The following is a 27,732-nucleotide window of genomic DNA, read 5'->3' on the forward strand; positions in this document are numbered from 1 at the left end:
TGACTGCAGCACCTCCTGCCACGGGGGCCCAACCTAGACGACCCCCAGTCTGAAGTTGAGCCGTCCAGCAGAGCCCGGGCTGGACCAGCTGAACGTCACCGGCAGACCTGTGAGCATGAGAATAACCTGTTGTGAGACTCAGGTTCTTCGGGTGGGTCGTTTCTCCACATCGGCATGGTAATAGGGGTCTATTACCCGTGTCCCCCAAATATTTATATGTTGAAATCCTAACCCCTAAGGATGAGGGTAGTAGGAGGCGGGGGCTCTGAGAGATGCTTAGGTCATCAGGGTGGAGCACCTCATGAATGAGATTAGTACTCTAAACAAAAGGCTCCAGAGAGTTCCTTTACCCTTCCACCACTGAGGACACCAAACCTGAGGGTGCCTTGGACCTGGACTTCCAGGGGCCAGGACGGTGAGAAATACATTTCTGCTGTTTATAACCGCCCCCCCCTCCCCAGTCTGGTAGCCTGGAAGTACTAAGACAGGGTCTGATTCGGTACTCAAAAAATGCCAGCTATTGGTAGGCATTTTTAAAAGTTCAGTTACGCAAAAGTCAAAGTACATAACCCCAAATATAATGCGTTGAAATCATCTTTGGTGTGCCATAGTAGCATCTTTAAGGTTTAAAAATTATAGAATATTCAAGGAGTATAATGAATGCCTCAGTATAAGATATGTTAACTGATTTTTTGAATTGTTACCTGGGATTTAAATTTACTCACGGCTTTCTATATATCCTACCTTCTACGTGCAACCATAACCTCAAGTAAGTAGCAATTTTCTTTTTGCTTTTTGGGCCTTCCTGCCCTATTGCCTCTGTTCTCCTCATAGTTGAAGAAAACGGCCGAAAGATCAACACACGGAAAGTGTAATATAAAGCACCCCGATAACCCACATGCAACAAATGAGAGTTTGTTAAACTATCTTGTTTTAATATCATGTTGTAAATAGCTTCTTAACCCAGACATACAGTCTGTGCTTTAAAAAGGTAACGATTGGGGCACCTGGGTGGCTCAGTCGGTTGAGCGTCCGACTTCAGCTCAGGTCACGATCTCGCGGTCCGTGAGTTCGAGCCCCGCGTCGGGCTCTGGGCTGATGGCTCAGAGCCTGGAGGCTGCTTCCGATTCTATGTCTCCCTCTCTCTCTGCCCCTCCCCCGTTCATGCTCTGTCTCTCTCTGTCTCAAAAATAAATAAAAGTTAAAAAAAATTTAAAAAGGTAACGATTACTCTTAAGACTGAATGTAAACAGATTAAATGATAAAAACAGATTCTATGTTTACTGATTAATCTTTCCATATTTATTTGCTGAATATCTTTGCAATAAACACATCACCAATTTCCTATTTCTCTCTCTCCCCGTAACACCAGGTACAGGGAAGTCACTCAAAAAAAGATATATATTAAAATGAATAACAAACGACACAATGCATGGCTTCAAAGGTGTTTACTATTTGGTCAAACAAACATTTTTTTAATTGCCAGTTATAAAGAGAAATCTACATTAACATACATGTTAAATATTCATCTACTCTGCATTATTGCTAGGTGACACCATCGCATGGTCTGTGGGAAAATGTTAATTCCTGAGATCATTGTTGGCTTTTATCAATCACTTTCCTCACTGTCAGTCATCTTTCCTGAAGTGACTTGGGAGTGTGAATTGGGGTTAGGATGTTCAACTGCAGACCAACTTTCTCCATCTGCTAAATGAGCAAGCAGGCCGTCTCACCTCCAAAAGGCACAAAAATAACCACGGTGTGGGGAATTTTTTTTCAAGGTATGCCATAGAGGAAAAATGTGGACTGAGCACAGAAGAGGAATGTGATGATTGCTCTCAATCGCCCAGAAGGAATGTGGTTTTCTAGTTAATCAGTCCTTGACGTACAGCAGTCCAGCTATTATTTTGCATCTATTTAAAATACACTCTGCTAAACAGTTATGTTGAATTTTAAAAGTAAATTGCTTAAACTTACATTCAGTTTCTTTCTATAAACCAACATAGTCTTTCCCTTCACGATGCAAATACATGATACGCTGTAGCTGAGTGGTCCCCGGCCCCACGCTTTCTGCCCTGGGTTGCTGTGCAATTACACCTGAGCCATAAAAAAACCAATTCTGCATTTGTGTGGGAGCAGGGAGAGCTTCCACTTGGAGATGAGGTGTCAGATAAAGTCTGAACTTAGTAGGGCTAACAAAACTTTACTGATTGCATAACTCATATTATTTTAGGATAATTTTTTAAAACAAGCCTACAAGTCCCTAACTGAGATATAAAACAGAAAAAAAGCTATGAGCAATCTTTCTTTCCTGGGTTCATTAAGGCCTTGGAATCATTTAGATCTGTGTTGCATGCATTTTGCTTCTCTTCCACATTTTAATGTACTTGCCTGTGAAAGCACTAGGACAAATTAACTGAAAGAAAACCACTCTGAAACCGCTTGAGCTTTTGAGCCTGCCACAGAGGTTTAAAGGCTTATACGACCTAGCCTGTGTTTCTCTCTCTGGATCTTCATGTCTAAATGATTGTCGAATGCATAAAACATGAAGAAGTGGGTACTGACCAAAGATCTCGTGTACCTGCCTTTTCAGACTGGAACCGAAACCCCTTTGAAGCATCTTTAACAACAAATAATGGCCTATTTCACAGATCTGAAAACAATAATCAGTTTTCCTGACCTACAGTTGAAAACAAAATTATCTTTTAACTAAATAGGATCAGCTTCAAAATCCCTTTGGAGATGTTTTTATTTATTAAATGCCTTCCTTGACAACAGCATCTTTCATTTCCTATTACTCCAATTCAATTTCTCCTGCATACAAAGTAATGAGAAGAATGGCTGTGAATCCAGTTAACATTCCAGCATTCTGAATCATGAAGTAAGTAAAATCGGTTTTTCTTCCAGTTACCTTTTCTCTCAGCATGTCGTTCATCTCTGGAAACTAAGAGAAAGATACATTGTTAGATAACTGTCGCCATCTGGTGGTAAAACATAAAACAGCCGCCTAGAGGTTTCTGCGGGGTTGGGGCAGTGATGGCTTAATTCAGATGTTTAAATGTTTTATTTAGCATAGCGTATAGATATAGCATAGCATAGAAGATAGCATAAAAGGGATATCTAGCCCCACCAGACATCAACAAGAATAAAAGTATAGAAGTAGTGCTCCCCACCTGAGTTAATCAGTGGGACAGGATTTGCCTCATTTTATGCCTTGTGTTTCTCTTTGTCTGTCCGCCTCTCTGTCTCTCTCCCGCCTTACTCTCTATGCTCCATTCACACCGTTCTTTCAGGATCTCAAATGCATCCAAACTTTTTCTATCCTCAAACTCATCACACGCACCCAAACCGCTATCTGACCTCTTCCCCCTCTAATTTCTCAATAAGCTCCATCCTTCAGGTTCCAGCTTCAAATCATACTTTCCAGCAAGGCTTCCCTTAGCCCCTCCTAACTTACACTAGAGTCCCCTAACTTCATCTCTCGCCACATGTACTGCTTTTCTCCTTAGCTCACGGATTTTTTTTATTTGTAATTATTTAGTTATGTGTATGATTTTATTCATTGAATTTCTGGTTTCCTCTCTTTAAAGACAGAATTCCCCACAGATGCAGGGGAATCTTGCTCACTCCAGTGTCCCCAGCACCTTGCAAATTCCAGGCCAGGCACAGAAATATCAATCAATAGTGGCTGATTAAATAAATCTTTAGGAATCGCTATACATTTAATTCTGTTCTCTTTAATTTGTGTCTTTCTGCTTGCTCTACCCCTCACAAAATCATAACGTTTTCAAATAAATTATGTACTGTTCTAGGATTGAAGGCTAGAACAATCTCATTACAGTGAGCGCAATTAAAACTCCAGCTTCTGTTCTTAAAATCTACCCTTTCTCAGCAGACAAACTCTACTGAAAAGGTTCCAATAGATCTGTAAATGCCAGCTTTTCAAAATGTATTCCAAAATTATATATATATATATATATATATACATATACACACACATACATACACACACACACACACACACACACACATGTACACACACACACACACACCATGGTGCATTGTACCAAAGCATCCAAGAGGCCTCCAGAACCCAATCAATCCATGTGCCTGATTTAAGAAGGTTGTTTTGCCAGGATAAAATGAGTGAAAGCTGTGAAATTATTCTGAAAAAAGCAAACTGTTGTAGGACATACAACGTCACACATGAGTATCCTTTCCTTGAACGGAACAATTCTGATATTCTGTTCTTCTAACAAAGAACAGAAAAGTGATGGCCTGGCACAAATACAGTATGAGACACGAATTGTGTGAAGAACAATATAATGCAGTGATGGTTCTGAGGGATGACGTTCTTGCTCTGATCAGGGCCTGCACAGAACAGTGAGCAGAGCGAGAGGGTTATCATGTGGAGCTGAGAATGCAGATGAAGGAAACTAAATTATTAAATTATGTGTGTGATATATATTCAGTTCCAAATGCAAAGGAAATGCTCCTTGAATTGCATATATGTAGCACATTCTCATTTTCTAGAAAGCTGTCCATGATACATTTGAAAATGCACAGGGCACAGGATCATTGATATTCTCTTTTACACACACACACACACACACACACATAAATAAAGACACAGACACAGCATAAACACAGATACAAATATATACCAACCCATGTAAATATTGTCCAATTTCAATTTACCAGTTTTAGTTTAATCCATAAGACTCCCACTGTTTAAAACTCTGAAAATGCTATTTATTCTAACAAGTTATTCCCTTCCAAATGTGATATCCTGGGGTGCCTGTGTGGCTCAGTCGGTTAAGCATCTAACTTCATCTCAGGTCATGATCTCACAGTTCATGGGTTTGAGCCTCTCATTGGGCCCTGTGCTGACAGCTCAGAGCCTGGAGCCTGCTTTGGACTCTGTGTCTCCCTCTCTTTCAATGCCTCTCCCCTGCTTGCACTCTGTCTCTCTCTTTCTCTCTCTCTCAAAAATAAACATTAAAAAAATTTTTTTAAACAATAAAAAATGTGACATCCTCACAAAAGAGGAGGAGAAGGTCCAATGGGGACATACTATAATAGAGTACAAGGCTTACCTACTACAAGGCAAAAAACCTGGGCCAATACCTCTACTTCGGCAAAAGTAAATCATTTCATCTTTTATCAATTAGATCATAGATCAAACGATCAATGAGAATCACTTTCAAGTTACTATTAGTACAAGAAGAATGATCTGTTGAGCCAGGAATGTTTTGAATGACAGAATTTCCACACTGTGGAAAGTAGAAGGTCACCCTTAGTCAACTCACAACCCAGATGCTTATTTCTAAATTTTAAATTAAAACAAGATAAAAAATTTTAATTTCTTACCATATCCGCCAGAGAAATATAGAGGAACATGCCTCCAGCAAGAGCAAATATAATATTTGGAGCAAAATTGTTGCCCACCAAAATGCCAAAAGCCAGCCCAACATAGCAGGAGCATGCAGAAAGGAAATTGAATAACAAGGCTTGCCGAGTGCTCATTCCTGCACTGAGTAGGATCACAAAGTCCCCTAGAAAAAGAAGAAAATACCAAATAGTTTTTGCTATTTTTGGATGACAGAAGATAAGCATCGATATCCAACAAGGGCTCCTTCATTTAGATGCATCAGTGGGATTTTTAAGTGTGTCGCCTAAAATGTCTCACTCCAGGGGTGCCTGGGTTGCTTAGTCGGTAAAACGTCCAACTTCAGCTCAGGTCATGATCATGGGTTCGAGCCCTGCCTCGGGCTCTGTGCTGACAGCTCAGAGCCTGGAGCCTGCTTCGGATTCTGTGTGTGTGTCTCTCTCTCTGCCCCTCCCCAACTCACGCGCGTGCACTCTCTCTCTCTCAAAAATAAATAAATGCTAAAACATTTTTTTAAATAAAATAAAATGTCTCACTCCACTGAAATCGAGAAGTAACCAACTTTTACAGTATGATCAGAGCCCCTTACCTAACTCATGAGGAAATTCTTCACACAGAATTGCTATAGAGGTACTGAGTCCCTGAAGAAGAGACAAGGTACAGGAAGCCCCAATCGCCAGGCCATCGATGAAATTGTGGAGGGCGTCACTGAGGGTTACCATCCAGGCAATTGTCCCTATTTTTGACAGTTTGGGTCCCTTCAAACAGGTACATGAACTCGACTCTGTTTTTCCATCCTGTAAAATAACAGAAAATCAACCAACAAATTAAGCTACATTTCTTGAAAGTCTGAGAGTTACACAGAAAGGAGTAGGAGATGTGTTATGTATTGAGAAAGACAAATGGTTCCAACAGAAAGTCTTTCATGGTGGCTAAGAACTCCTAATCATTTATAACAACAAAAACTTACCGTAGGGAGAAAGGAAATGAATAGACTGACAGGCCTTGAATGAGCTACCCAAAAGACATTTTACTTTGGTTTCCCCTTAAAAAATCCTTTTGATTTGTACAAACAGTTCTTACTATTGCCTTCCTAAAATGCAACAGATACTAACTGAAGAATTTGATTCATTTGCATACTTTAAAATAAAGGAAGTTTTTCACAGACCAAATGTAAAGTCTTTTTCCATGCTACAATGTAAATGTGAAACCCACATTTAAAGCACAATGACATCAAAGAACATTTATGGTAATCCGTCCTACATTATCTGAGCAGGTTATCTGGGCCTCAGTTTCTTCAACTGTGAAATGAAAATAACATACTACATGATTCATTTACTTTTCAATGACTTATTAAGTTTCTGCTGTGTTCCAGGTAGTGTATGTTGGGTGATTAAACTGTAATAATGCATTCCCTACTATCTCTAAATTTCAACGATTCTTTTAACATCTCAGGAAATGTGATTGGAACAAGCGTGCCTTTGCACTAACACCTCTGTCCATTTTGAAACAAGAATAAAAACAGAAAAGCCTACAACAAAACCTTTGAAAGAATTTAGATTTCCATAAAATTTACAAAGTTGCATAAAACCAGATGCCAAACACCAACTCGAGCCATTTTCCAGAAACGGTAGAAAAAGAAACTGAAATGCAAATTTACTTTTAAGTAGGGATGCAATTTGCAATTAACTGGAGAGCATTTTATTCCTAATTCTCCTCCCCTCAACTCTACCTCAACAGCTAATCAACACATTTATTGAGCGGTGTCCTGGATGCTATGGGAAGGGCACACAAGTGGAAAATGCAACTTCTATCTTCAAGAAGTGCATTTGTATTAGAGAAACGTGATGTAAAGTATATGATTGACTTTGTAAAAAACATTCATTATACGTCCGGCTGAGAGAAGCTGCCTTCAGAGCCATCATCTGCAAGGTTTTAGATTTGTTTCGATGCCACCTCATTGCTCAAAACACTTTGGGGACTGGCTCTTTCAGAGCTGACTTTAGATCTTGCAATTTACATCCTTTCACCGTGTCGTTAGTGGCAAATTTTCATCTTTGGGGAATGTTTTTGTTTGTACACACAGCCAAAAGTCATTTGGAGCCACTATGTTCTTAAGTGAACATGCAAAGGGCAAGGGCGGGGGGCGGGGAGGGGGGGCTGGGGTTGTTACTGGTAGCAGCAGTGGTTGTAGAAGTAGCCTGAGCCGTGATCGTAGTAGGAATAGACACAGTAAAGGCATAAAGTATTTATCATGTGCCAGGCCCTGCTCTAAGCACTTGAGATATTTAATTCCTTTGGAACAGCTCTGTGAATTAAGGACTACTATTATCATCATTTTAGAGTTGAAGAAACTAAAAATACAGAAATGTTGCTGAACTTATCCAAGAATGCAAGGGAAATACGTGGACTATTTTAGTAACTGTTTAACTACTTCAAATTTGTGGGAGGGTGGGGAGGGGACCACTTCTTGTCCAAAATAGGTTCTGAAGGCAATTCACAAGTAGAATACCCCCTTCTCTCAAAAAACTCATTTTTCTATTATTTTTTAATGTTTATTTATTTTTGAGAGAGGCAGACAGAGTGCAAGCAGGGGAGAGGCAGAGAGAGAAGGAGACACAGAATCTGAAGCAGGCTCCAGGCTCTGAGCAGTCAGCACAGAGCCCAATGCGGGGCTCGAACCCATGGACCTGAGATCATGACCTGAGCCGAAGTCGGACACTTAACCGACGGAGCCACCTCCCAAAAAACTCTTCTAAACACTTGAAGCAATGTTGGAATAAGTGTTCAGTCTCCCTTTGTTTTAAAGGTAAATCTCAGCGGCATAAAAAGAATTCCATCTGGTCTTCAAATGTGGTCTTTTTACTTTACAATGTTAAAAGATAAACTGAGGTAAATTTAAAACTCAAAGAATTTGAGCGAAAATTGATTCAAATTGGGCATTGTCAAACCAGGTGTGGTTAGGAGTGCTCCATGGACAAGAGTGCAAGGGAGAGACTGTTACAGAGACAAGGCAGAAGCAATGCAAGAAAAGTACTGATTGGCTATAACTTAAAGACCCATTGGCTTTTTGTGACCAATTGTCTTTAGGTTTTGATTTCATAAACTTGAGACATCTACTGGCTTAGATTTTGGTTTGATTACATAGGCTGCCAAGGCATTAGAGCCACCTCAGTCTAATGGCCTCTTTGTTTACTTACTTTAATAGTCAATATATCTTAAATGGACAACATACTAAACAATCACAATTTAGTATAGGTCATATGGGTGACTTGGGTAAGAAATGCCCCAGAACAGGAAGCAATAATTGCCAAAGAAACAGAAGTGGTCATGAGAAAAGCCATTGAGGAAGAGACCTTGGCTTTACAAAAACTTAGTGCCAAGAGACACTTAATAAGACCACTTGTTTTCATCTTCCAACTTGGTTTACCTAATCAAATATTTATATTTCTTTATTTACTTGTGAGGATTTAAGGAAAAGAATAAAAGACTAAATTTTGACTACCTGATATTATGTACAAAGTCTGTATACAAACTCCTTTAATTCTGAAAAAGAAATTAAATTAATATATCAGGCATGATTCTCTTACCTCTAAGTACAGATAATACTGTGTTTATTATGCTTCCTTCTAGCTCTATAAACTTAGGTTTCAAATGACACTGTTGGGTAGGCTAACAGTCATACATTTTTAATAATTTTGGAACAAACATAAGTAGGCATACATTCACAAAGAGCTTTTTTTTTTTTTAATATTTTTTTTCAACGTTTATTTATTTTTTTGGGACAGAGAGAGACAGAGCATGAACGGCGTAGGGGCAGAGAGAGAGGGAGACACAGAATCGGAAACAGGCTCCAGGCTCCCAGCCATCAGCCCAGAGCCCGACGCGGGGCTCGAACTCACGGACCGCGAGATCGTGACCTGGCTGAAGTCGGACGCTTAACCGACTGCGCCACCCAGGCGCCCCGACAAAGAGCTTATTTTTAATTCACCAAGTACTAAGTTACTGAGCAGAGGAAACACTAAATTCAAGTTCTTCTGGTTAAGTTACTGAGTATTCTTCTCTCTCTTTTATTTTTGTTTACTGTTTTCATTGTTTGCTTGCTTGCTTGCTTGCTTCCTTGTGTGACTTAAACAATAAATCTGAGGCTATTTCTAAGTTCACCCATGATGAGGCAACTCAATCTAGTGGAAAGATCTTAGGTCTAAAGCCCAAGAGAACCAAGTCCTAGCTTGGCTTTGACAAGAATTACTGTGGAATCATCAGTAAGGTTCTTAACATCTCTCATCTTAGTTATTAATGGAAATAAAAGTCAAAGCAAAGTGCACACTAATCGGAACTGAGGGAGAAAGAATATCACGGACCAAAGTTATAAAAGCAGAGGAGAGACTACAATCCCAACATAAGTATATTGGGGAAGAAACAAAAAGGGAAAAAAAGTACTAAAAAATCAAAATGAAAAAATCAAGTAGACTTATTGCAGAACCCTTTACATTTAAGCAAAGAGAAGGGCCATCAAAAAGAGGAGGAGGGCACAAGGAGGAGAAAAAGAAGATGCGGAGGTGTGGCATGAGGAGGGAAGAGGAGGAAGACAAATAAAAGGAAAAGGAAGATATGAAGGATGGGGAAAAAGAATAAAAAGGAGGAAGTAGAGAAGAACAAGGGGGTAAGGAGGAGAAAAATGAGGAAAGAAAAAAGGACTTAGTTATCTTTCAGTAGGATATGAATCATATTAATACATCTTATGTGTGCAGTGAAGTATTATGCAGAGTAGTGGGGATGATGAATGTCTATTCCACATGTAAAAATGTCCAAAACACAGTGTTGAGGTAAATATATATTTCTCAGCATGGCCAATCTTTTATTAAAATAAATAAAAATTTAAATAAATATAATATTTTTGTTAAATATTTTGTCAAAATAAATTAAATAAATAAGTAAAATACATCTTATTGTAATTCCATGATGGTCTAAGTGCAAACATATTTGGAAGGGTATTTACAAAATTGGTAATCACAGTTATCCTTGGGAGACAGCACCATTATGGATAATCCTTGAGGGTTCTTTTTCTTGTTATCTCTTATGGGTGTCCTGGATTTTTTTTGCACTTATTGTATATCATTTTAATACTTGGAAAACAAAACATTCAAGCCACAGGATGAGAACTAGCAAGAGGGAAAAGTGAACTTGTCATTATTCAGGAATTATCATCAGCAAACAAGGTAAAGCTGGCAAAACAGGCTGCCTACCAGATTTTATCTGCATTGAAAAAAAGCATGTGCTATCCCACTAAAATGAAACTTTTTTGTTGGATTAATGGCTGCAAAGTCCAGCATGAGCACAGTCAGACCTCATTCTTCATTGGGAGAGTCAAGATGAACCATGATTAATAAAAACGTTCTTATAGTTTATTGTCTATATGTTTCATTGATAAGAAGGTAAAAGTAAACAACTATTGCAGGTAAAAGTTAAATTCCAAATTCTAAATCCCATGCTGAAAGAATTTTTCAGAGGAAGCACTGTGATAAAAATAAAACCAAACCATGAGGAAAGGAACAACCTACTAAAAAGCATAATGAAGATGGCAAAAGGAAGTATAAATGACAACAAACAACAGATGAAACTTATATGCAAAGAAATATATAAACTCTGTGCCCATGAAACAAAAGTTAACGTAATATAAATAAAAATGATACAATATTGTTTTAAGAAGCTGTAAAGAAGGGGGAGGGTTGATATTTAAGGAAAGGAGCACTGAATGCAAGCTAGCTTAAAGATTAAAAGATCTGTGTCTTGGCATCAAATGGGCATGGCTACTTCATAGCTGTGTGTCCTGTAGAAAGTTACTTGGGTCTTAGTTAATGCAATAAGACAAGAAAAGGAAATAAAAGGCATACACATACTGGGAAGAAATAAATAAAACTCTCTTGTTGGCAAATGACATGACTGTTTACATGGAAAATCCAAAAGAATAGATGAAAAAGGTCCAAGAACTAATAAGCAATTATAGAAAGGTTGTACACCAAGACTAATGTACAAAAGCCAGTTATTTCCTACATACCAGCAATGAGTAAGTGGAGTTTGAATTTAAAATCACAAAACCATTTACTGGCACCACACCCAAAATGAAATAGGCATAAGTCTAACAAAATATGTACACAGTCTATATGAACAAAAGCACAAAACTATGATAAAATATATCAAAGAAAAACTAAATGGAGAGATATTCTATGTTTGTGGATTGGAAGATTCATTATTGTCAAGATGTCAATTCTTCCCAATGTGACCTAAAGATTCAATGCCACCCCAATCAAAATCCAAGCAAGTTATTTTGTGGGTATTTTGTGATTCTAAAGTTTATATGGAAAGGCCAAAGACCTAGAATAGCCAATACAACTTTGAAGGAATGGAACAAAGTTGGAGGAATCACATTACATGACTTCAACACTTACCAATATAGCTACAGTAATCAAAACAGTGTGATAATGGTGAAAGAACAGACAAATAGATCAAGAAAATAGAAGTATTAAGCTGTGAAAAGACAAGAGGAATCTTAAATGCATATTACTAAGTGAAAGAAGCCAATCTGAAAAAGCTACTTGTTGTATGATTACAACAATATGACAGTGTGGAAAAGGCAAAACTATGTAGACAGTAAAAAGATCAGTGGTTGCCAGGGCAGTGAAAATACTCTACATGATACCACATTGATGGATATATGTCATCACACATTTGTCCAAACTCACAGAATGTACAACACCAAGAGTGAACTGCATACTATGGACTTTGGATGATCATGATGTGTCAGTGTAGGTCCATAAGTTGTAATAAATGTACTGACCTGGTGGGGGATGTTGATAATATGGGAGGCTATGCATGTGTGGAGGCAGAGGGTACATGAAAAATCTCTATACTTTCTTCTCAATTTTGCTATGAACCTAAAACAGTTTACAAAGCACCCATATGTTAATGTCTTTGTTTTTTTGACCTTTACAACATCCTCATGAGGGAAACAGAACAGACACTGGTACTCTTAAAGATAATGAAAATGACAATCAAGAATACAAATGACTTAGTCAAAGCCACACAACACAGGAGCTGTTGGGATTAGGCTACTTAATTATTTACTGAGCACCTATTTTATAGCAGGCAAGAACTGTGCTGAGAACTGTGCTAAGAAATGTGGACAGAAATATAAATCAGAGAATCTCTGTCTTGTTGGAATTCATAATCCAGAAAGGAACAACCAAGATTCAAACTCCAGGCCTGTAATAAACAGCTCTTATCTGCCCTTCCAGAATAACTCTCTACCCTCTCACCCTGCTCTGTCCTGAATGAGCCATCTCTACAGGCTCTTCGTCCTCTGGTTTTCATTTGAGATTGACCATTGGGTAGCTCTAGAGAGAGTTCAGTGGGAGAAAGGAGGGAGAATTTAGGGTATTTATTTTTCTGATACCCATTTGTTTAGTCATCTAAGGCTGTCCATGATCCTCAAATGAAGGCCACAACTCTCTTTGCAGATTTTAGTAACTGCTCTCTGAACTGGGTGTTATCTGGGCCAGTAAGTCATAAAATCAGCTGTTCACATCAGCATTCCATTATTAAACTGTATATATAAGAACAGCCCCACACCAGTCTTGAAGATACAAACAAATTGCAATGGCAGGTGACTTAGAACTCCATGGTATCTGAACCTTATGCTTCATTTCTTTTCCTTCAACAACAATAGGCTTCATGGAGAGTTCCCTAAAGCCAGTTAACTATGGAGAGATCTGTAAGTGCTGCAGCACCAGCCAGCTATACAATTTTACTCACAATAAATTTAAAATACAGTGATAAAGGAGAATTCTTCACATGGGCAGAACTTTTGAGTGTAGTGTTAAACTTCACATAGAAGAAATGACTGAGATATAGATCTACACTAACTAGTGAGTGGGGGCTAAAAAGTTGGCTAGGTGGCCAGAAACTTCCAAAAACCAAAATTGGAAATTGATAGACAGGATATCTGGACAGAAACATACAGATGGACCTCTTGTAAAAGGCGCAGAGTGTGAAGATAATTCTATTCTGTTAAATCTCATAAGGGGCTATCATAAGGGTAGTCTCGATAACAAAGTGAATAAGAAGATCTGACTGTAGGGGCTCCTGGGTGGCTCAGTCGTTTAAGCATCTGACTCTTGGTTTCAGTTTAGGTTACGATCTCATGGTTCATGAGGTTGAGCCCCACATTGGGCTTAGCCCTGACAGTGTGGAGCCTGCTTGGGATTCTCTCTCTCTCCCTGTCTCTCTACCCCTCTCCTCCCCACACTCTCTCTTTCTCTCTCAAAATAAATCAGTAAACTCTAAAAAAAAAATAATCTAACTGTAAACTTCACTTGGTATCTTTCATCAGCCATCTCAATGTTTGTTTAATGGGCCCATAAACAAAAGGGTCAGAATAGTGGGAATGGAGACTATTCACAGCTCAGCATTCTCTTCCTCTAGCCAAAGTGATCTGGCTTGCCAACACTGAAGAATGTCCAACCTGTCAAAAACCAGGATTAATGCTGAACCCCTCAAAAAAGGCATCATTGCCCAATGGGGCAGGAAAGCCCAGCTGGCTGTACACAGAGGCAGGATGATTGCATCGATGATTCCTCATCATACAGGGGGTACTCTTTGGACTCACAAATATAGGCATATATAATACGCCTTCCTTGCTTTCAGTGTTTCTGCTAGCACCATCATTCATGGACTTATGGTACACCTGATAAATAGCCAAGATAACCTTTATAAATGGTCTCCAAACAATTTTGTAGCAAAAGAAATGAGACAATGGGCTCAATCCTTAGAATTCACAAGTCATATCACTTGTCTCTTCATCGAAGAAACCAGTTAGATAGAAATATGGAATGACCTGCTGAGGGCTCAGCTAGATTGTAAGCTAAGAGAAAAACCCTGAGAGATTGGAGTTCTGCCCGTAGGCTGTAGATACGTGGCTGACACTAGCAGCCGAATATATGGGGCTATCACTGCTATAGAGGATGCACAGATCCAGAAACCTTAAGGTGGCCCACTGCATGTTTACACCTAATAACCCACCTGAAGAATTCTTGCTTCCTGTCCCCAACACCTTGGACTTGGTGAGTTTGAAGGTCCTCATGTCCAAGGGAATAATTCTTCCACCAGGAAACATGGTCATCATTTTCTGATTCATTGGAAGTAGAGATTAACTCCAGGAAATTTAAAGTTCTTTGTATTCCTAAACCAATAGGTAGATGAGGAAGTCACTATGTTGCCTAAGATGATGACACACCGTGATCAGGAAAACCTGAGTTTCTGCTACAAAATAAAGATAAGAATAATGTTTGGAACTCAGGAAATTCAGTGGGGCACTTCTTAATACTCCTTTTCCAGTGATCCGGGTCGAGGAAGAACAGCAACAACCCAGTAAGGACAAGACCACCCAGGACTCAGATCTTGCAGGAATGAAGATCTGGGTCACTTCAGTTGGAAAAGGACCTCATCAGTAAAGGTGATGCCAGACAGTGAGGTAAATACAGAAGGTTTAGTGGAAGGAGGCAGCTATAATTACCGACCTAGGCCTTATAGACCATCTACAGAAGTCAGAATCAGCTGTAACTTAAATTCATATTCCTTAATTGCATCTCTCCCCCCATCTCCCTCCCCTGGTATTTTATATGAAGAATACTGGCGGTGGCCAACATTTTAGTTCTAGATTGCATATTGAATTGTTATCACAGAAGGATGATACAGCACACAGTAGTTGATGGGGATTTATGCAGTCTCTGTGCTGGGTACATGCATTTTTCACCCAGATGAAGGGCAAGAGTGGAGGCTGAGAGAAAAAAAAGGGGTGGAGTATACCAGATATCTTTCAATTCCCACTCCAGACCCACTTTCTACCCTTCTTTTTCCAGTTCTTTGTTCTATGAGACCAGTACCAACTGCATCAAAGGGCTCCCATGTGCCTGGCTTCTAGCTGGTTCCAAACAGAGAGCTCTAACATAAAATGGGAGGGAAAGAGGAGAGGGAGACCAAGGTACTTATTCCATGGGCTCCTTCCTTGAAGGGGTAACTTGAGCTGGTTACGTACCTCAGTAAAGATCACTGTTCCACACACAGTGTTTTTCTGTATGAGACTACCTCTTAGGTTCTACCAACTTCTTCCTTCCCTTTTCCCTTTCATTATTCATAGTTGGTAAGATTACTCATAGCTCCATGATTCCAAGTCCCACTTTTACTGCACTGTCCTTTGTGGTTCACATATACCTTGCTCAGAGTTTTCTAAAGTGTCCCTTTCGTACTTATTATTTATCCTTATTTGAATGTGCCACCTCTTTCTGGAAAGAACATGACTGATATAAAAAGTCTAATGCTCTTTCTACACTGACTGCTCACAGACTCTACATAAACCACGAAATATATTTTAATGGGAAAATTTACAAAAAGGATTAAATAGATATAAATATATCATAAAGAGTTAGTGCCATACAATATCACACTTTAGTGGGCTTTACTTTAAGACTGTATTTTCTAATAGTCTTAATGTATTTTATAGTTGGTGGTTCCTTTGTCCTTCCTCCATCCCAGAAAAGTTAGTCTCAGATCACTATAACCAAAATGAAACTTCATATTGGAAAGAAGAAATCAATTTTACCTTTAATGTGTTTCACAAAATATAATTCAAATGTGCTCAGTCTTTAGTCATTTGGTTTTAGGAAAATCTCATAACTATTTCCAAAACTCTCCTTGCTAATGAAAATAGCCATTAACAGGAAAATAACAATTTCCAGAAACCTTGAAAATTGTTTCCCTTCCCTCCATCCCTTCAGGGGAATGTGAGTAAAGTTGTTTTGGTCTTTAGGACTTGAAATAATTGCCTTTCATGTTCAGTTTGGGACCATATCATTTTACTGTCTTAGACAAAAATAACTTAGGAGAAATCTGACAGGTTTTCAAGAAATATGCTACTATTTTGCCAATGGAATTGAAAGTACACACTAATTAAGTATTTGCAGTTATCCTAATGGACTATTTACACCACTCTAAAAGGCTGCCTACTGCTACTACAGATAGAGATAGCATTAACGCTGGTACGTTCGGGAAGCAGGATATCATTTCTTATAAAAAGCCTGCATAATGTGTGCCCGGGCCAGCACAACTCTCACTGTTACTGAGAAGTCTTAAACGGAGTCAGGAGGCACCAGGAAACTGGTTAAGTTTTAATGTAAGCTGGAGAATGTTGCTAGGCTCTTGAAAAGTAGTGTTCCCAAAATACATGAATATCTACATTGCTCAGCATCAAAGCTTCCAGAATAGTTCAGACAAGGACAGAGGGTTAGGATGGGGTGTGGTAGAGGAACCGGCCCCATGTGGCAACTGCCTGTTGTGTAACTACCATTTGACATGAGTTATGTCAAAAGAACTGAAATGTTGGGGCGCCTGGGTGGCTCAGTCAGTTGAGCGACCGACTTCACCTCAGGTCATGATCTCACAGTTTGTGGGTTTGAGCCCTGCGTCAGGCTCTGTGCTGACAGCTCAGAGCCTGAAGCCTGTTTCAGATTCTGTGTCTTCCTCTCTCTCTGCCCCTCCCCCACTCATGCTCTGTCTCTCTCTGTCTCAGAAATAAATAAACATTAAAAAAAAAAAGAACTGAAATGTAGAAGATCCCACCCAATGTACTATAAATTATTGATTAACCAACCTTTGACAGCTGAAGGAGTGCTCTCTGATTGGCAGAGGAGATTTAGAAATGCAAGCCCCTTAGAGCAAGAAGCTTGGGAAACATGAAAAGAGGCAAGGAGAGATGACAGAAGGGACAAGAGCAAGGACTAACTGCAGTCACTGAGATCAAGCAGGTAACTAGGACACTAGGGGAGGTGTTAAGAAATAAACAATCTGCTGGGATAGATCAAAATGAGCAACAGAGAGTTAGAAATAAAAACCCTGAGACACCAGGGTGGCTCAGTTGGTCGAGCGTGCAACTTCGGCTCAGGTCATCAGCTCGTGGGTTCGAGCCCCACCTCAGGCTCTGTGCTAACAGCTCAGAGCCTGGAGCCTGCTTCAGATTCTGTGTCTCCCTCTCTTTGCCCCTAACCCACTCTCATTCTGTCTCTGTCTCTCTCAAAAATAAACATTAAAAAAAAAATTTAAGAAATAAAAAGCTGTTCTCCGTGAGGGGGCAGCCAGCAGGCTGGTCTATATTTCAGTATAGACATCAGAGCCCATTTCTACTTCATATTTGGAAAGTGAGGAGTAGAAATGTACAGGAGATAAGGGCACCAGGACCTCGTTCCTCTTAACGATGTCACTATGACACTCTGAAGATTTGTTCCCCAGTTTAGGAAGTTTTATAGTGGAGAATTGAGCATGGAAGGCACAGGACATAATCATTAGCACAGAACAGTAAGAATGATAACATCGATAGTATGTTATTTAATCTTCCCCACAGCCCTATGTGGTTCCTATTCCCATTTTACAGGTGAGAAAACTAAGGTATAAAGAGGTTAAATAACTATGCTCAGTCCTACCTCTAGAGAGGAGCAGAGACAGGATTTAAATGCCTATGCCAAACAAGCACACTATGATCTCTAGGAGACGTGGAATTTTGTTCTCTTTCTTGTTCGCCCCTATTCATCCAACATTTAGTACTGCAGGCACTCTGAATGTTTGTTGTCTGAAGAAATGAAGGCATAATAATAGTAAAGTACATTTTCTCTCATGACAGGCTCACAAATCACTGTCACATGAAGCATCTATTCCAATCTCTCCAAAGAGCAAACATACGGGCACTTACGTACAACATGAGAAGGGTGTGCATAGAAGAATGTTCGTTAATCAATTCCAAACTGGTTCATCTATACTAAAAAACTCTAAAAGTGCAGAAGTGTTTTTGTTGTCCTTTGTTGTTTTTTTTTTTCCTTGCCATTTCTTTGTGAATGAAAGTTGTGGAGCCAGACCAAAAGCTCCTGGAAGACAAGGATTTGTTTTCATTTCAGCCCAGAGTTTAACATTAGTAGGTGCTTAATAAATGTTTTCTTTAAAAAAAAAAAAAAGGATGGGGAAATGGGCCTTGTTTTTCCTAAAGCAAGTAGAGAAGTGGAATGTGGAAATTACACTGTAGTGGACAGATCTCAGAGTGCTCCCACCCCCATCCCAGTGACCATTAAAGGGCAGAAGACTTTTATCAGCAGCCACCCTGCATCTAACTTTAGGAGACAACACACTTTCAGAAGATTGTTGGAGAAAGGGGCATAAAAATAAGAATAATGGCAAAAACACAACTAACACTTGTTGAGCGCTTACTGTTTTCAAGGCACTCTCCTGAATGCCATGGGATGAGTACTTCTAACACCCTAATCACAGACGAAGTAACAAGGATACTAGAGATCAGGCCCTGACCAAAACCACACAGCTAAAAATGGAAAAGCCAGGATTTGAACCCAAAGGATTTGCCTCCTAGGCCCATGCAATAAAAGCCAGAGACTGCTCAAAAGAACTGAGTTTTTCAAACAAGAAATTCTGAGTTCACTAGTTCCTTATGACAAGAATGGATTAGTTTATTGCTGCCACCAGCCTCTATCCTGTTAGGTGCGGTGATTCAAGAATCTCTGGTTTTGAGTAAAACACACCAAGCTGATGTTCTGAGGTTTGCCAACACCTGATACACACCGAAAATACTTCCAATCATAGAGGGGAAAAGACACCATCCTTGGACTTTCAAATCCATATAATCTGTTGTTTACAGACCACGTTATGGATGGAAAAATACAGTTGCTTTCTTGACTGCCCCTTCCTGAGTTTGTTACATTTAACAAAATGTAATTTTAGGACCAGAAGCTCATTTGAGGTTATGGATGTATTTAAATATTAGAACACAGTAACACTTTGTAGAAAGATTTACATCTTGATTTTTCTCCAATATCATTTTATACCAGCATCTGCTATGCCCCAGCTACTCTGACCTTCTTTCTATTCCTAAAACCCACCAAACTCTTTCCCACCCTGCAGACCTAGGACTGGCGGTTTCCTCAGCCATGACCTTCTTCTCCCTCATCTTTGCATGGATAGTTGCTTCTTATCATTCGAATTTTAGCTTAAATATGTCCCTCACCACACAAACTAAAGTAGCCACTCAGACATCACCACATCACCAACTTTTAATTTCCGCAATATCATATGCAACCCTAGGACACTGAGCTGTGAGTCCCATTGGAACAAAAAGAGTGCCAGAAAGCAGGAACATATTCGAATTTGCCACAACGTATTTCCAAAAACATAGAACAGAGCTTGGCACTGGGCAGGTGATCACAGGATACATGACAAGTGAGTGAATGACATAATGAATAAGTGAATGCCAGCCTCTTGCCTTTTAATGTAGCTTCACTGATTTGACTTATAGACTAGAACGTCAATCAGAACATGAAATGTTATCACAAAAGAAGTCCCAATTTAAGATTGCCGTTATTGTTTTAATATACAAGTTACATGACTCTGAAATTTTTATCAAAGTCACCAAAACTACAAAGAATCCAGAGAAGATGTGGACTGTTTCTTCCCGGTAATGGATTTTGGCCATTTTACTTCCCCAAAGTAAAACAATCTCTGGGTCTCTGGGGCACCTGAGTGGCTCAGTTGGTTAAGCATCTGACTCTTGGTTCTGGCTCAGGTCATGACCTCATGGTTCAGGAGATTGAGCCTGGCATTAGGCTCCACATGGACAACATGGGGCCTGCTGGGGATTCTCTCTCTCTCTCTCTCTCTCTCTCTCTCTCTCTCTCTCTCTCAAAATAAATAAATAAGCATTTTTAAAGAAAAAAAAGGTAGGGGCGCCTGGGTGGCGCAGTCGGTTAAGCGTCCGACTTCAGCCAGGTCACGATCTCGAGGTCCATGAGTTTGAGCCCCGCGTCAGGCTCTGGGCTGATGGCTCGGAGCCTGGAGCCTGTTTCGGATTCTGTGTCTCCCTCTCTCTCTGCCCCTCCCCCGTTCATGCTCTGTCTCTCTCTGTCCCAAAAATAAATAAACGTTGAAAAAAAAAAATTTAAAAAAAAAAAAAGAAAAAAAAGGTAAAACAATCTCTAGATTTAGGTGTTTGTTTTGCAGCCTAGAAAACTATTAGTGAAAACTCACTTCAGTTTTTCTGATATGTACCTTATCACCTACTAATTAAAGCAGATGAACTAGAGAGTATCAGACCAGAGACCTGCAAGGTGTACTGAACCTGCAAAGATAATCTTTATTGGTGCTTTCTCAGCTATGCAACTTTTTTTGACTATAATCTACTTTCACTAAGTTGCTCTAAAGGTTAAAAAAAAGTCATTTTCTTTTTTTTATAATTTATTTATTTTTTAATTGACATCCAAGTTGGTTAGCATACAGTGTAACAATGATTTCAGGGGTAGATTCGTTAATGCCCCTTACCCATTTAGCCCATCCTCCCTCCCACAACCCCTCCAGCAACCCTCTGTTTGTTCTCCGTATTTAAGAGACTCATGTTTTGTCCCCCTCCCAATAAGGTTTTTTTCATTAAGCAATTCAATATTCCTAAGTAGAAGATTCAATGAAATAAAGTTTGTTCTTTTTTTACTGTTAATATTCTGATGCCTGATAACAAAAATAAAAAGCAATAATTTCCCAACCATTTTAAAAATAACTGGGCTCACACATTGGGCTCTCTCTTTTCTACTGATAAGAACTCAAAATTTATAATACATCTGAATAGATTGGTCCACTGACTAATATGGCAAGCAAAGGTAAAAACAGGAGAAAGTCACTACTTTATGAAAATAAATGAGTTATTGGGATGCCTGGGTGGCCCAGTTGGTTAAGCGAAAATAAATGAGTTATTAACTTAATTGGAATGAGAGCCTCAGAAAAGGTCTGAAATTCCCTACCTAAAAAGCAGGTATATTGTAAAATCAAATTTCACTACCCAATCAATGCTCTGATTCTAATTTGTTGGTACATTTCTTACAGGGGGCCTGAGTGGCTCAGTCGGTTAAGCATCCAACTCAGTTTTGGCTCAGGTCATGATCTCACGGCTTTTGTGGGCCAGCACATAAGGCTCCAGCATGGAGGCTGCTTGGGATCCTCTCTCTCCCTCTCTAGCTGCCCTTCCCCCACTCATGCTGTCTCTGTCTCTCTCAAAATAAATAAACTTAAAAAAAATTTTTTTTAAAAGTGAGCATCTAATTTGGTCTTCAGACACCCTCAATTATTTTTTTTTATTGACTAAGATTATCAGTGAAGTATTAATAGTTTTGAAAGTGGTATTTTTGATCTGGACACGTGCCTGAGACATAAAAATGAATATATATAAATAGAGAGACAGATAAATATCTACAGATGAGTGTGTGTGTGTGTGTGTGTGTGTGTGTGTGTGTGTATGAAAATCTGCTAATACTCTACTATATAGTATAGTACTATCAAACTCAAAAAACATCTTGGCAAGTCCACACGTCATTTGCAAGATGCTTTCACTTTGTGATCTTTCTAATTTAGGATCTTTATTTTAAAATACATGGAGTAAATATAACCCGGAATAACCGAATATAGAATAAATTCTATCTCCCCAAGCACTTCTCCCTGGGACATAAATTCCATTTATTACAATAAAACAACTCAAGCTTTGACATATTTTCCATCATGCAATCTACTGAGTAAAAATTACTTACCAGGTCTTGATCCATTATTCCCAAACTGCAAGATGGAGCATGTAAAGAATACAGCACTTTATAAGTATTTTCAAATGATAGCAGAAGTCAAAGAAAAGACAGAGGCCTATTTTGGCCAGTCCAGTATTTATGACATTGAACATCCTTTATAATGCAATCTTTAAAAATTCTGAAAAAAACTGATGTTAAAGACACACCAGGAATAGAACGTGTATTTAAATTCTTCCATTGCTTATGCTGGTTTGCAACTGGGCTTTCTTTACAATAGAATTAAGCAACTTTCTGATGTCCAGAATAATTTACTTGAACCTCTTAAATTTCTTCCTCCTTCATCAAAAGAAAAATGTGTTGACATCCATTCTCCTTTTTTTTTTTTTACCAATCAGCATGCATGACAGAGCAACACAGAAATTTTTCATTATACTAATAGGGGGAAAATTAACTTGACATCAAGCTTAATTGAGTAAAACCTCACTAATTCTTCTAAATAGGGATAAGTCCTGCTTGATTAGTGAAAGCAATTTAGTACAGAACATGTTTAGATAAATACACTTTTATTGCTTTCTACAACTCACACCAGCAAATGGCTCCCACAGCAAGCGTGGTGGGGGGGTGGGTAGAGGTCCTGAAGAAAACCTGCCACATTGTAGGGATAAAACTAATGTAGCGTATTAATTACCTAATCACAACTCAGTTATTATTTCTTTAGGTCACTTAAAAACCTTAGGAGCACCTTGCCTTATAAGAATTATTCAAAACAATTCTTACAGACACTACCAAGATAGTCTACAGCCCAGCATGTAGCCCAGCACATAAACAAAATATAACAAGTCATAATTCATCAGCTACGACAGATTGGTAGAGTCAAAATTAAGGAGGTTTCACTGTGCAGGCAATCCTCAACTCACTACAAGTTGTATTTCAGAAATTCACTTGTAAATTCATTGTTAGAAATAGGAACTGATTATAGCAATGTTCCCCCAGCCCTTAGGAAGTTAGTGTCATGTGTACCGAAAGGAATATGCAATTGGGAATCAGGACCCCAGAAGGGGATTTCATCATAGCTTCGCCATTTATCATCTGGGTGAACTTGAGTGAGTGACTTAAGAGTCTTAAGTTACTCATCTGTAAATAAATTTAATACCTATTTCACAGGCCTGTTGTAAGAATCCAACATAATAAGAGCTGTAAAGTACCTACTATTCAGTGCTACCTACTTTTACCCCTAGGCATTTCTTTTCTTCTTTCAAGTATCCCTCTACATCAGAGGGATTATCTAGGAGGTTCTAGAAGCACTTCAATGGGTTCATGAACCCCTTTATATTGTACATAATAATTGGTGGGCATATATATTCTTCTGTTGCAAAAGTTAATGTGCTTCATCAAAAAGCTTCCTGAGGGGAATGATTAAGAATATTCTATAGGCACATTTCCCTAAATTTTTCAAAATTTTAAATGGCCAAATGTTTAAAAATAATAATTGTAAGTATCCTCTGCATCTCGGTTACCATTTCACCAAATCTTATTTACCTAGCAGCCTCCCACCCACCCTTTGAGTTGGGTACAAGCATCGGGGCGCCTGGGTGGCTCAGTCAATTAAGTATCTGACCCTTGATTTCAGCTCAGGTCATGATCCCATGGTTCATGAGATTGACCCCTGTGTCAGGCTCTACACTGACCAGCACGGAGCCTGCTTGTGATTCTCTCTCCCTCTCTCTCTCTCTGCCACTCCCTTGTGCATGCTCTCTCTCTCTCATTTTGTCTCTCAAAATAAAATAAACTCTAAAAAAAAAGATGGGTACAGCATCACCTTCTCAGGAGAGTACCCATGCCGACTTCACTTGGATTGCCACCCACCTTAATGTGTGCCACATCTTTCGTGGCAACTGTGTGTACCTCTACTACAGTACTCATCACACTACAGTACAATTTTTTTTATGTTTATTTATTTTTGAGAGACAGCATGAGCTGGGGAGGAACAGAGAGCGAGGGAGACATAGAACATGAAGCAGGCTCCAGGCTCTGAGCTGTCAGCACACAGCCCGACACGGGGCTTGAACTCATGAGCCATGAGATCATGACCTGAGCCGCTTAACCAACTGAGCCACCCAGGCGCCCCTACAATTTTTTTTTTACATGTCTATAAGTACCTTTAAGGAGTACCAAGTACATGATAGATGCTTGCTTGTCAAGTAGGCAAGAATTTTTTTCTCACATTTTTGTGATTTCGATTTCTCACATTTTTGTGATGTTTGGATTTCATTAAAAGTATTCATTTTATGGGCAGAAAACATGAATAGACACTTCTCTAAAGAAGACATCCAGATGGCCAACAGGCACATGAAAAGATGCTCAACGTCGCTCCTCATCAGGGAAATAGAAATCAAAACCACACTCAGATATCCCCTCACACCAGTCAGAGTGGCCAAAATGAACAAATCAGGAGACTATAGGTGCTGGAGAGGATGTGGAGAAATGGAACCCTCTTGCACTGTTGGTGGGAATGCAAATTGGTGCAGCCGCTCTGGAAAGCAGTGTGGAGGTTCCTCAGAAAATTAAAAATAGACCTACCCTATGACCCAGCAATAGCACTGCTAGGAATTTACCCAAGGGATACAGGAGTACTGATGCATAAGGGCACTTGTACCCCAATGTTTATAGCAGCACTTTCAACAATAGCCAAATTTTGGAAAGAGCCTAAATGTCCATCAACTGATGAATGGATAAAGAAATTGTGGTTTATATACACAATGGAGTACTACGTGGCAATGAGAAAGAACGAAATATGGCCCTTTGTAGCAACGTGGATGGAACCGGAGAGTGTGATGCTAAGTGAAATAAGCCATACACAGAAAGACAGATACCATATGTGTTCACTCTTATGTGGATCCTTAGAAACTTAACAGAAACCCATGGGGGAGGGGAAGGAAAAAAAAAAAAGAGGTTAGAGTGGGAGAGAGCCAAAGCATAAGAGACTCTTAAAAACTGAGAACAAACTGAGGGTTGATGGGGGGTGGGAGGGAGGGAAAGGTAGGTGATGGGCATTGAAGAGGGCATCTTTTGGGATGAGCACTGGGTGTTGTATGGAAACCAATTCGACAATAAATTTCATATACTGAAAAAAAAAAGTATTCATTTTAGCTGATGAGAAGCATGCAAATCGGGAAGTAACTTAGCTGTGTTAAAAGCACTCTGCATATGACTGCTCTAAGTTCAAATTAATCCTGACCTCTCTGAAACTCAGTTTCCTCATCTGTGAAATGGACATAATCCCGCCTACCAATCAAGGTTGTGCATGAATAGTGTTTGTTAAGTACTGAGTATATTCCCTGCACGTGCTGGGTACCACCGTCGTCACACACCAACTACCACCATCACCATCACTGCTGTCAATTATTCAGGAGGGACAAGTAATAGAAATCTGACATGTACTTGACACTGACTATGTTTTAGAGACTAAAGAAAAGAAACTGTGCAGAAACAGCTTTCCAGGAAGAAGAATGCAAAATCATGTTTCTGGAACTTCAGCATAGGAGCAAGCTACTTCCATATGTGACGGCCTGGTTCCTTGCACTTTCCATCCTCTAAAGGTAGCAGGCATGCCATTCTCTCTGCAATAGTCTGGAACTCTACCCAGATGGACTATTGCTCTCTCTGTCTCACATCTGTGCAGAGCGGTGCCCACGACTGTGGGCCCTGGGCTATAAAGTTCAACATGTTCAACCCTGAAAGTAAAGACACAAGCTCAGGGCTGAGAATTCTGCCTTTCTGCCCAGCAATCTGTTATGATCTCTAGTCACCTCCCCCATATCAACAGAGTCCAATCCAAACCCTTTCCATTGTTCCCCAACCCCACGCTCGTTCACTGCTACTTCCCCTTTGCCTGAGATGGAAACCATCTGACACATACTCCTTCTCCTCTAACCACAGACATGTTCTCCACCTTCCACTCCATCTTGGAATAGAATTCTAACAGAATATAAATCGCTCCAGCATTGAATTCCATCTTAGAACTCTCCTTTCATGATTAACAGCTCCATCTGTTTATGAAGTCCCTCTTTGTTTCTTTTCTAGGAATTTGCTCCAACAGACATTCTTACCGTGACTTCCATTCTATTCTGCATCTTCAAGCTTTACCTGTCCACTCTAATTTCCTCCTTGTATGAAATCTCCCTTGGATTTCCCAAATCTTGTTTTTCCCTTCACTGAAATAGCTCATTCTCCTAGTCTTTTTCTCTACTTATCAAGTCTAGCTTTTCCTCTCCTTACAGCCCATTGCAGGATAATATCTCCAAGAGTAGCTATATCTGGCTTCAGAAGCATTGAAAATGTATGTATGATTTACCAAAGCCTTTTCCGAAACACTGAGGAAAGATTTATCTAGCTCACACTTTTAATATCCCTCTGTCTTTTCTCCTCACAGTTTCAGCCATCAGGCCAGATCTTCCCAATCTCCTCTTTCTTAAAAACTCTTCCAAAATTTTCTCTCCCACCCCACACCAGTTTTCCATCTTCAAATAAACTCATTATTGTGTAAGCTGATCTATTATTTTCATTCATTACACTGTGCTTGGGCAATGTAAACAAAGACACATTATATCAAGTAGAATCTACTATATACCGGGGACCCACAGGGTTTCCTCTATTCACAGTTGGAAACATAGCACCACCCCATCCGCCCCACCCCCCCCAGACCCTGGCCATTTTCTTCCACTTTTTCTCTTTAATGTTCCTGTAGATAGCATTGCCTCATGTACAGGACTCTGTCCACCAAAGTGCACCTAACAGACCACCAAAGTGGTCCACCTAATGAACCTTGACATTAGGATATTTTTTTTGAAAAGTAAGCAAATCAACATTACAATTCAATTCAACTGCCATCAGATCCTTTATTCAAACTTGCTATGTGGTTTTGTTCTCTGCAAACTGCCATGAAAGCTCTGTTCTCCTCCATTATTCTAGAAACCTTCATTAATACAACTCTTAGCTATAAATTGGTCCCCGCGTTGAAATACGTCATCCATTTTTAACCTTTAAAATGTTTTCCACCATATCTTCACAAGAGATAATATGCATAAAATGCTCTCCTCTTTTCAGTTGACATGTGCTTATAAACCTGACATGTGATGCCACAACTGTCTACCAAATCCCCTGTCAAGAGCGGCTCGATTCTGCCATTGAAAGAGTGGACTTTGTGGCTTTGAGTCCACACACAATCCTGTCCACTGTTATCTTCACTTAACCCGCCATTGCTTCTCAGGAATACGGTGATGTTTGATAGCATGGTAGTAGTAGTAATACGATTTAATATTTACTGCATACCTATGCTTATTTATTACTTCTAAAATATTTCATTTAATCCTAGTAATAATCATGACTGGTAGACAGTTTTTCAATTTACAGAGGAAGTAAGTTTTAGAAAAGTAAAGGAACCTGATTAGTTGTCAGAATCCAAATTTAAACTCAAATCCATCTGACTCAAGTTCTTTGATGAAGCAGTTTTTAAAGTTACTAATCAATTACCTCTAATGAACAACACTGTAGTCTAGAAATGACACAATCTTTGTGAGAAAAAATAACTTATTTATTCATTTAGTCTTTCACCCTGATTGAACAGTCCTCAATTCTAAAAGCAAAAAAAAAAATTCACTATTATAGATAATCCAT

The 27,732-nt window shown here is 39.4% G+C and overlaps 1 protein-coding gene across 1 annotated transcript in view; it reads right to left on the reverse strand.

Moving 5' to 3' along the window:
• Positions 1–2,732: 2,732 nt before the first annotated feature.
• The window catches only part of SLC39A8 (solute carrier family 39 member 8), a 78,632-nt gene continuing 53,632 nt past the window's right edge, over positions 2,733–27,732 (reverse strand). The window contains exons 7-9 of the mRNA XM_047091244.1: positions 5,979–6,186; positions 5,371–5,555; positions 2,733–2,944 (exon numbers count right to left, since the gene is read on the reverse strand). Of these exons, the coding sequence (XP_046947200.1) occupies positions 2,795–2,944; positions 5,371–5,555; positions 5,979–6,186 (543 nt within the window). The 3' untranslated portion in view covers positions 2,733–2,794. The remainder of the gene's footprint in view (positions 2,945–5,370; positions 5,556–5,978; positions 6,187–27,732) is intronic.

The sequence above is a fragment of the Lynx rufus genome, unplaced genomic scaffold, assembly GCF_022079265.1.
Source record: "Lynx rufus isolate CCGP_SWC_20201006 ecotype Redwood Valley unplaced genomic scaffold, mLynRuf1.p SCAF_3, whole genome shotgun sequence".
NCBI lineage: Eukaryota > Metazoa > Chordata > Mammalia > Carnivora > Felidae > Lynx > Lynx rufus.